Genomic DNA, 10,608 nt, shown 5'->3' with positions numbered 1-10,608 from the left:
TATTTTTCCTTAGGGGGCATATCTATGAAACTTGGCAGGCTGATTCATAACATAAAATAAATAATTAAATGTATTGGGAGTTTTCTTGAATTTGCGTTGCCATGGCAACAGTAGCCGATAAAGGCCCAAAGAAGAATAGCGGACAAAACTATATAACTACATGGTACTACAGGGTACTACATGATACTACAGGGTACTATAGAGTACTACATGGTACTACATGGTACTACATGATACTACATGGTACTACAGGGTACTACATGATACTACATGGTACTACAGGGTACTACACAGGGTACTACATGGCACTACAGGGTACTACATGGCAATACAGGGTACTACATTGCAATACATGGTACTACAGGGTACATGGTAATACAGGGTACTACATGGCACTACATGGTAGAAGTAATGACTGACTAGATGCATCGGGCATATGTCTACCTGAAGGGGCATATGACCGTTTATGGCTTCACCACTTTTTAGCTAACAACAAATCCTGATTTCACTAATCCTATGCAAAAAACACCTATCCCATCCTTTTCAATGATTGTTCAACTGCAAAATGAGTAAATGTTATCAATTCACCATGACTTGTTGAGGAAATAATGGATTTTGAAGAGTAAAAGCAGGCGCAAAAATTTGCATTTTTTTGCTGTGGTGAAAAGAAGGAAGTTGCAGATCCCCAGGGTCTATCCTGATTGGTCAGATGGGACGGTGACAATATCTGTGTCATAGCCTGACCTGTGCTGATTGGCTGGAAGAAGTTTTTTTCATAGATTAAAGATCCCCCCTCTCCCACCTGGCTAAATATATTGTATGGGGAAGTGGCCAAAAACGGTTACTTGGCCGGTAAAGGGTTAACAATAGTTTGTATTGAGCCGTACTGTAGGGCTGCAACTAACGATTATTTTGGTAGTCGACTAATCTGTCGATAATTTCTTCGATTAGTCGACTAATCTAACGATTATTTCTGTCACACCCTCCATCTCTGCTTCCTGTGGGCGTGGCTCATTTTCCGGGCTCTTCAGACTTCTTATAACAGACCGACAGTAAGTTTGGGGGAAATAATGGGATAACTGGGGTTGCAACAAAAGTGCAACTAGGGCTAAAAACACAATGAAATTAAATAATAATAATAAATAATATATCCTATTATAATATATATTTTTTTTTTATACGACGCATCGCCGCAAAAATTCGGCGTTGACAAGTTTTTATGATCGACGTCGTCGATTATGTCGACTAATTGTTGCAGCCCTCGATTCTGCAATCTTAAAGTTTTCAATCAATCAATCAATCAACCTGTTAAAAAAAAATTTGATCCACTTTTTCTCCCATTTTCTATATTTTCTCCCATCCCAATTTCGTATCATCCAATTCAACCCTCCCCTGTCACAAACGCTGTTTCTTGCCTCCCACAAGCCGGCTGCAATGTGGACTAAGTCATGTATAGCACAAGTCCCCTCCGGTACTTGAGGTAACAGCAGTCGCATCTTTTCACCTGCGCAGCTCGATCTCTCAGTGGCGAGGAGTAACGCGTGGGAGGCTCACGCTGCCCCCGACACTTCCTGATTCTACTGCGCAGGCGCACCAACCGACCTGTAGGAGTCGCTGTCCACAACGCCCGATCCCCACCCATCAGTTTCCCACGCCCTAATACGGCCAATGTGCATTAGTATGAACGACCAGCTAAACTGAAAGCAATGTGGAGCGCTGGGCTCGAACAGGCAAGCCCAGCGTCTCCGTCATTCGTGGCGAGCGCCTTGCCCACTACGCCACGTAGCCGCCAGATCAACCTGTTAACATTTAATGGCACAGGATAGCTGAGGTACCAAGGAACATATAACTAAAGTAGTGTCAAGATGAATCCATCGGATGAAATCCTTAGAATAGAGTTGGCTACAGTAACGTATAACTGCTGACACTTAACAAGTATTGCAGTAGCAACCACTGTATCTATAGCAACAGTGTGTGTTGCCATGTCAGATAAGTCTGTAATGTGCAGTATGCAATTCCTTTCTTTCACATCCTTCCCTGAATGGCAGAAAATGAAAGGCTGAGATTCAATAAACTGATCATTTCAGTTATTTATCCCTTTGACATTTTATCAAGTTAAATTTATTTTGGGGTTTTTGTTACACAAAAATATAAAATACACAAATTAAATATACCACAGGTCTTGTGGAATGGCAAATCTATGGTGACTTCAGTCCTCGCAACACACAATAGCAGCAGATTCAACAGAACAGTTTTATTTCATTTCATTCATAAACGTATTTGAATAACAGTTTAATGGATTTTATTGATTCACATTACATTAAAAATAAGAAAATAAGCAGCAGATATGAATCGGTTGTTTAAAGGCAGGGCTGTTTACTATGAACAATAAAAGCAAATGAGACACGTTTGTAATGTTTAATTTAGATTGTTTAATGTTAATTCCATGCTGTGTTTCAGTAAGAACAATACAGATTCCCCGTCTGTGGCTCCAGTCAGATATCCAGTAGTACAAATCAGCTCCAAGTTACACATAATGAAGCAAAAAGAATAGAAAGAAAGAAAACCGCAAAGAAACTAAACCTAGAAGAGCTAGTTTGATGAACCCAGTGCGCTTCTGCCAAGCTTGAGAAATGACGTGGACAAGGTACTCAACTTACGACACCATAAGAGCTTTAGTAAAAGGAGGGGGGGGGAAGCAGCAGGAAAATGAAAGATGCACCAACTCATGCAAGCACTGAATCGTGTTATTTTTACAACTCTTTTGTCGAAGAGACCGGGGGCCAAATTGAGACTTGTCTTTTTACACAAGCGACAGTACTCCAATGGATTTTTCAAAAAACTCACCAGTTAGCATTCAGTCAACCTTCAGATATTCATTATGTGTGCACAGTTACAGTATTTCAGCACAAAGTACAGTCCAGAGAACACTACAAAAACATGACACCAACATAATCACTATGATGTAAAAGTTAAGCACTTCTTTGCCCCACGTGGATATCGCGAATTTTGCCAACTTCCTCTGAAAAACTAAGTTAACAAAAAGGGCACTTTAGTTTTTCAACTTGCCCACAAAAAAAGGTAAAATGATTTGCATCCGACATATATCACTAACACAGAGATAAACAGCTCCCATAACTAATAGTCAACATATCAGTAATAAAAGTTAATTTCTGTAATTACATTAAGAAAAAATTCTCAAAATACATCCAGCAACTGATAAAAATATTGGAAAAAAAAGCAAAAAACAATACAATAATGAAAACAAAGATAACATTTCAGAACCGCTTGTACCAGGAACAAAAGAAAATCAAAATCCAGGGACTTTTTTTTAAATATCTTTTATCTTTGCCTTTCTAACATTGTATTTACTGTCTCAATTAAGTGGTATTTATTTGAAATGAATTAAAAAGGGCAACAAAAAAAAGACAATAAAAAAGAAATTATGAGAAAAATAAACTTGATCGCTCCATTAGCCCTGATGGGTCTTGAAGCTGCTGAGGAGAAGGTGGAAGAGATAGGGGGAGGTGAGGGGGGCTGGAGATGGACAGGAATCATGTTTTCAGTCAGATATGATGGTGAGTCTTGGAGAGGGTGATGGTGGTGGTAGGGGAAGGATCTGAAGGAGAACGGAGATGATGAGAAGGATGGTGGGGGGGGGGGGGCAAGGAGTGTAAGGAGGTGGGGGAGGGTCTAAAGTTGGCGGTGGTGGCATAGTTTCACTGGGCCTCGTCCTCAACATCTTGCACTGCCTCTTTCTGTTCTTCACCTGGCAGAGAGAGAGTACAGGAGACAGGATGTAAGATGGCTGATAAGTCTGCATCGCCTTCTTCCCCAAACCTCATTTGGAAGATAAAAAAAGAGATGGGGTCCTCAAGATCTGACCCGGTTCTTCGAATATTTTCATCTGAAGCAGTGAATGACAAGCAAAGGCTGGTTGCTTTTTGAAAATCAATTCCCTCGAGCACGTTGAGGTCTAAAACACGTTGAGGTCTAAAACTAGACGGAAGCACGCCGAGAGGTCTAAAACGAGCACGTTGAGGTCTAAAGCACGTTGAGGTCTAAAACGAGCACGTTGAGAGGTCTAAAACTAGCACGTTGAGGTCTAAATCGAGCACGTTGAGAGGTCTAAAGCACGTTGAAGTCTAAAACGAGCACGTTGAGAGGTCTAAAACGAGCATGTTGAGAAGTCTAAAGCACGTTGAGGTCTAAAACTAGCATGTTGAGGTCTAAAGCACGTTGAGGTCTAAAACTAGACGGAAGCACGTTGAGAGGTCTAAAACTAGCACGTTGAGGTCTAAAGCATGTTGAGGTCTAAAACGAGCACGTTGAGGTCTAAAGCACGTTGAGGTCTAAAACGAGCACGTTGAGGTCTAAAACTAGCACGTTGAGAAGTCTAAAACTAGCACGTTGAGAGGTCTAAAGCACGTTGAAGTCTAAAACTAGCACGTTGAGGGGTCTAAAGCACGTTGAGAGGTCTAAAGCACGTTGAAGTCTAAAACGAGCACGTTGAGAGGTCTAAAACTAGCACGTTGAGAGGTCTAAAGCACGTTGAAGTCTAAAACGAGCACGTTGAGGTCTAAAACTAGACGGAAAATCAATTGTCTTCAGCCGTTGTTTGCCGTGTCTGAATTTTCCTTTAGCTTCATCCTATGTTGAGTGAACCGTGATTCAAAAGGACCAATCTCAAACTCTTGCCCCTTTCTCTTAATCCTCCAATCACAACTGTTTCTTTCCTCTGACAAATGTCCTTGATCCTCCAGTCACAACAGTTGCTTTCCTCTGACAACGTTGTAATTGGAGGATCAAAAAAAGAGGGCCGGTTTGAGATACGCCCGACAGTTAAATTGATCAGATTTGGGAGTTCCAAAAACCTTCTGCATGTGTATGCATGTAGTGATAAAGGGGTGCAGGTGGATAAGCCAGAGATCCCCTTCTAAAAACCTGTCAGTTTGGCAACTATACAAAGCTCACTCACGCAGTCATGACCAAACAATTTATACTAATAGTTTTCACAACTACATTGTGGCTCAGGTCAACACAAACTCTGAACAGGATGTTTTTCCATTTATTTATAAACTTTTTTTCCTGAGCCGATATGCAAAAACTTTGTATGAAAATGCACCACTCTGCTGCTTCCCTTTATTGTCCAAAAACAAGATAAAGAAAAATGGTTATACATAACTAAAGTAGCCTGGTGAAACCTCCCTCGTCAAGCACGGCAATACCGTGACACAAACCCTTGCTCACAGGTTTTACAAGCACCGAGGCTTACAGACAAACCCTGCACAATATGTCAAGCTTGGTGAAACTGTCAACCTAAATCAAGGGTTTTCTGCAGACTTAAAGTGACAATGTGTCTTTTCCCCCCCTTTCTATTAACTAATGAAGCTCTGTGAAGTATGTACAGAGCAAATTGAGACCACCGGCACTACAACACGGCACTCGCCTTTGCCGCTCTAGACTCAAATAGTCTGTTGACACTCTCTCAAACTTGATTAATCAATAAACGTTTTTAATAATAATATTTTTTTTTTAAAACCAAGTGAAATACTGTGCTTGTTCTTTCATTCCAAAATCTTCACAACAAAGCAATCCGTGACTGTTGGTGAAAAAACCACAATCAATAGCTTGTCGAGTACCGTGAGATGAACAAAGGCATAAATACAAAAATCTAACTCAAGGAGTAAGTGATAAACGGTGGGGGTGAGTGGTAGTACAGGTCACCATGATGAGTGAGTTAGTGTGGAGAGAAAGAGAGCAGTGTCACACACAAACAAACAAACAAACACGCACACACTGCAAGCCCAGGGTGAGCAACACTTACAAATTACAGTTAACATGGGAAATTAACAGTTGTTTGTTCCTTTAGGATTCTACAGCAGAGGGAACGAGAGAAAGAGACAAGAAAGATGATGAGTCCGAAGAAATGGGAGGCGGTGGTGGAAGTAGAGGCAGTTCTTAGAAGCAAGTGGGGTTTTAGAATGGGAACTGCTGGGAACTGCTGGAATTAATGGCGGAGTGGAAGAGTAAAGGTCAACGGAATATACTGCTGTGAGGTAGAAAGAGACACGGGCTCTCTGGTTAAGACAGGTCCTGCTTTCACGTTCTGCTCTGGAGACAAGCCGCATGGACTTCCGTCCGAGGTCAGTGAATTAGCACACGGGTAAATTAGTCTAATACCAGAACAGAGATTCTAGTTTGAGATGTTTTTGGAACAGCAGAAAAGTCAGGAGTGATGAAGTTAGTAATTCAGGTTTCAGCACTCGGGCCTTGAAAAGGGAAGATCATGAGAAAGATACAAGTTCAGTGGATTTAGGATTTACAAAATAAAAAACGTTATCATTATGAATGAGACCCTTACCGTCTCCCTGCATGTCTGAAGTCCATAGTGTCAGGTTGTCACGTAACAACTGCATGATGAGTGTGGAGTCCTTATAGCTTTCTTCACTCAGTGTGTCCAGTTCTGCGATGGCATCATCGAACGCAGCCTTCGCCAACCTAGGAGGACAAATAAGTAACAACGTGTTGAAGTCGTGATACAGTACTTGTGGATTTATCTTTTGAGGAAATGGAAGTGGCAAGCCGGGGGGGTTGGGGTCAGATTGTATCCCGCCAAGAACAATTTATCATAATCAAATGCTGTTGGCACAAAAAAACAAGCAAAGTTTTCTTTAGTCCATATTCTGCTTCATCAATGTTGACAAATCTAGATATGGAGGTATTGAGCAGAGAGGTTGTATTGAACAGAGAGGTTGTATTTGTATTGAGCAGAGAGGTTGTATTGAACAGAGAGGTTGTATTGAACAGAGAGGTTGTATTGAGCAGAGAGGTTGTATTGAACAGAGAGGTTGTATTGAGCAGAGAGGTTGTATTGAGCATTTTGATGGTGACCTGCAGGCACGGTCGGGTGAGTTGAGGATCTCGTAGTAGAATACGGAGAAGTTAAGGGCCAAGCCAAGGCGGATAGGGTGCGTGGACGCCAACTCAATCATGGCGATGTCACTGGCGGCTTTGTAGGCCACCAAGCTGTTCTCGGCCGCCTCCTTCCTGTCGTTGCCCGTGGCAAACTCTGCCAGGTACCTGTGGTAGTCGCCCTTCCTGGAGATAAATAATAGCAGAGCACAACAGGCTCAGCGGGTTGACCAGGGTGTGGAAATACTTGAAATACAACTGGTCCATGTTCTATGACTTTTCACTTGGTTTGTTTTCAATCACTCAATCTGGGTGCATCATAAACTGGCAGAGATAACAAACTAAACAAGGACACGTTCCAAGACTTCCCATAACTCTAGTTAATAATTAAGTTTCATTAGACAGTTGTACCAACCCCCAGGAAATAACTATTGTAAGTCCCCAGTACCCCACTCTAGGGTTGATAAGCTGCATCAAGGCTAGAATTTTGTATTTTATTCATTAGTTAACAGTTAGACCGGGAGGCTCTTACATTTTGTAGTAGAAGACCTTGGACTCTCCTGTGTTAGCAGCAGGGATTAGGTGCTTGTCCAGTACATCCAGAATGTCGTTACAGATGGACTTCAACTCATTCTCAACCTGCCACCCCACAGAAAGACACAAACAGCTCAAAATCAGCTAACAAACACTGTTGTACTTTGACAATGTAACAGCATGCTATATTGTTCTGCAAGACACACCAGGGAAGGACACAAAATTACATTAAATACCTTTATAGGCCTGGCTGCGTCTATATCTGTGATTTTGTGTGTCACAGATAGGAAATATGTGTAACAAAAAAATATGTGAATTAAGACCAAAATGGGGCCAACACCTGGACAATGCAAGGTGCTGGCAATGGCAGAACGAAACTGTCCAAAGCCAAATGAGTAATAAAAGATAATTAAAAGTAACTCATAATAGGTTAGGAAGAGAGTCCAAATAATATTTGTAAAGAAGCAAAAATGTAACCACAGTATTGCGCATCTCTGAATGCCATTAGGTCATTGACTGCAGTCCAACTGGCCTCTCCCATTTGAGACACACTCCAGCCTCTCCCAGAACGATGGGCCAGCTCTTATTTCCCTCTCACTACCGCCTGAGAGTGTGCAGTAGTGGCCAACTATGACTCAGACAATCTCTGTAAGGGGCAGTGAGTTTTATTGTGTACATTATGAAAATAAGCTAGGGTATTGATAAGACATGTATTCATAACAGGATTACAGCAGTAGCCCAGTTTGATCTCAGACTCACTGGATATATTATACGGGTAGGATTGGCGCCTAAAGTCCCACTGAAGTGATTTCGAAACTTTATTTTAGGCAAAACCATGTCTCCCGTGTCATGGGGGCATGTTCCAGATTGATGCAATGCTGAACGGGAAATATCAAACATCTTTAAATATTCTGATGTAATGATTTTAGTATTGTGGAAACACAGTCCGATGACATCATCTCAGTCGGAACTTCATTGATAGGCAGGGGCAGGTATCTCTGGTCAGCGGGGCTGGCCTCGACCCTAAATGACACCCATTTATTTTCATAGTGAAACGATCCTGTCCTAGACGGTGTGTTCTCCTGTTGTCATGAGCTTGTCTGATCTCCCGTCAGTCATCAATTCAGTCAGTCTATTCACATGTAGAAAAGGGCTATGCCATAGCATGCAGACTGTAATCTGAGCCATTTGAACCCTACACAAATGCAAATGACTTAACAGAACATTGCAGTGACCTACATCTGCACAATTTTGAGATTCTTTGTGATAAGTGTCATTTGAGCAGGAAGGAGGCAAGGGATAAGATATACAAAAATGAATATAAGAAAGATTTAAATACAAGGTACAGGGGACCGTTAATGTGTTACTGTATCACCTTGGGCAATCATATTTGTGGTGGGCCATCACAAATAAACCACACTATAGGAGAAGAAGGGGGTGTGAATAAAAATGGGCCTACATCTGGATTCCTTCTCATAGGCTCTGAGTGTATCTGTTAGCTGTATTCAGAAGGAGGTACCGGACGGTCATTTCTCTGTCGTTAGCGTTACCGTTTGCCTGTATTCCCGGATCATCTTCAGTTTGTCTTCCCCGCCCTTGTTCTCTTCCCTCTGCTCGATGCTGCTGATTATCCTCCAGGAGGCTCTCCGGGCTCCAATCACATTCTTGTAGGCCACTGATAGTAGGTTCCTCTCCTCCACTGTGAGCTCCACGTCCATGCCCGCTACCTTTTTCATCGACTCCACCATCTCTGTCGAGGGGAGAGGCAGGATAATCTTTCGTATTCAGGCGATTTCTGATGCCAGTGCAACATGTTGATGATGACGACCCCCTACCACCCCTCCACACGTTTGTTTTGACAGTAACGACGTTACAATATAACCAGTTGTTAAATCCACTAAGGATTGACATAAAGCAAGTAAATCATAAATCATGCCGGAAATACACCCTGTCCTGATCCCATGGATGACTCATAAGCACAATCACGTACTGGGCTACGTCTCACGCCCTGTAACACTAGTAATCACCAGCGGTGAGACCACCCGTCTAAAAACAGCCTCCACAAGGCCCGTCATGGCACGACAAGACTGACAGCAGTGTGGAGGAGTGGAAAGAAAGAGGGAGCCCTTTTCATTGAATCGATACATGCAGCTTGATAGCAAAGGGAACACCCCAGAAAGTGAACAGCTGCCCGGCTACTCCCACACACACTGCTAACACTTAGCAAGCTACTAATCAGCTAACCCGGGGTCAGCTAACCAGAATAATACACCCTTACGGTAATTGGCCTTATTTACAAGCTAGACAATTCAACTCACGCACAGTAAGATGGCGAGTGATAAATACTGAGCTTGTTGAAATAAATCCTATCAGTCGGTGATCTGCTATCTATGTTTCCCTGCGCGCTGGCCGCTGCAGCACAGGGGAGATTCTGACAGCTCACGCTCCAGTAAGCCGCCATTTTGTTACAGCCCTCCGTTCGTGTTAGCTCGCCGCCACTGTCAACCAGAGAACACGCTTAAACAGCGACACTTATAATGCTACGGTTGGTGCTTATTTGACTAGCACCAGGGCATTTCCAATAAAGGACATTGGCTAGTTTGCTGGCTAACGCTAGCCGGTTAGCTAGCTAGCTATAAAATACAGCTAGCGGAGCCATGTAACGTTAGCTAACATTACCTAGCTATAGCTAGTTAGCTAACGTTCGGCTCGCTAGCTGGAGAGAAAAAAACAGCGGTGAACATGTCCCACACAGAGCCGAGCCCTAAAAGTGCCTCTTACCGTCATATCGTTCTGCCTGTTCGGCAAGTTTTGCCTGATAAACTAAGTCCTCCCGATCACCCATTTTGTATTGAGGTGTTAGGTAGTGTAGCTAGCTATTTGACGTTGAAAAGGCTCGAAGGTATGTCAGTCTGTCGGGCAGTTCCTAGAAACCAGCGGCTTGTTGAGTGTTGTTCCACCAGGTTCCACCAGGTTCCACCCACCGGCAGCGCTGCACTGGGCTGGAGCAAAGATGGCGCCCGGCTCCATCCGGGGACTCTGCTGCACACCACACCACACCACTCCCTCTGCGCGCAGCACGAAGCCCACAGACACAACATCCGGGGACTCTGCACACCACACCACTCCCTCTGCGCGCAGCACGAAGCCCACACTGAG

At 43.1% G+C, this 10,608-nt stretch overlaps 1 protein-coding gene across 1 annotated transcript; it reads right to left on the bottom strand.

Moving 5' to 3' along the window:
- Positions 1 to 2,404: 2,404 nt before the first annotated feature.
- ywhae1 (tyrosine 3-monooxygenase/tryptophan 5-monooxygenase activation protein, epsilon polypeptide 1) lies at positions 2,405 to 10,437 on the bottom strand. Its single transcript, XM_084331126.1, has 6 exons — positions 10,231 to 10,437; positions 9,000 to 9,199; positions 7,448 to 7,554; positions 6,895 to 7,101; positions 6,365 to 6,501; positions 2,405 to 3,769 (listed from the first exon to the last, which is right to left on the bottom strand). The coding sequence occupies exons 1-6, from the start codon at positions 10,292 to 10,294 to the stop codon at positions 3,720 to 3,722; spliced, it is 765 nt and encodes a 254-aa protein (XP_084187252.1). The 5' UTR covers positions 10,295 to 10,437; the 3' UTR covers positions 2,405 to 3,719.
- Positions 10,438 to 10,608: the final 171 nt, after the last annotated feature.

This window comes from Notolepis coatsorum (genome assembly GCF_963971535.1).
Source record: "Notolepis coatsorum genome assembly, chromosome: 1".
Taxonomy (NCBI): domain Eukaryota; kingdom Metazoa; phylum Chordata; class Actinopteri; order Aulopiformes; family Paralepididae; genus Notolepis; species Notolepis coatsorum.
The sequence above is the reverse complement of the archived record's forward strand: the minus strand, read 5'-3'. Positions and strand labels throughout refer to the sequence as shown.

What these genes read in the sequence shown, in the direction of transcription:
- ywhae1 (XM_084331126.1), bottom strand. Translation starts at nt 10,294, where the DNA reads ATGGGTGATCGGGAGGACTTAGTTTATCAGGCAAAACTTGCCGAACAG. An exon ending in TCCGGGAATACAGGCAAACG is followed by an intron (nt 7,555 to 8,999) that starts GTAACGCTAACG and finishes GTGGGGTGGCAG; the next exon opens with GTTGAGAATGAGTTGAAGTC. An exon ending in AAGGTCTTCTACTACAAAAT is followed by an intron (nt 7,102 to 7,447) that starts GTAAGAGCCTCC and finishes ATTTATCTCCAG; the next exon opens with GAAGGGCGACTACCACAGGT.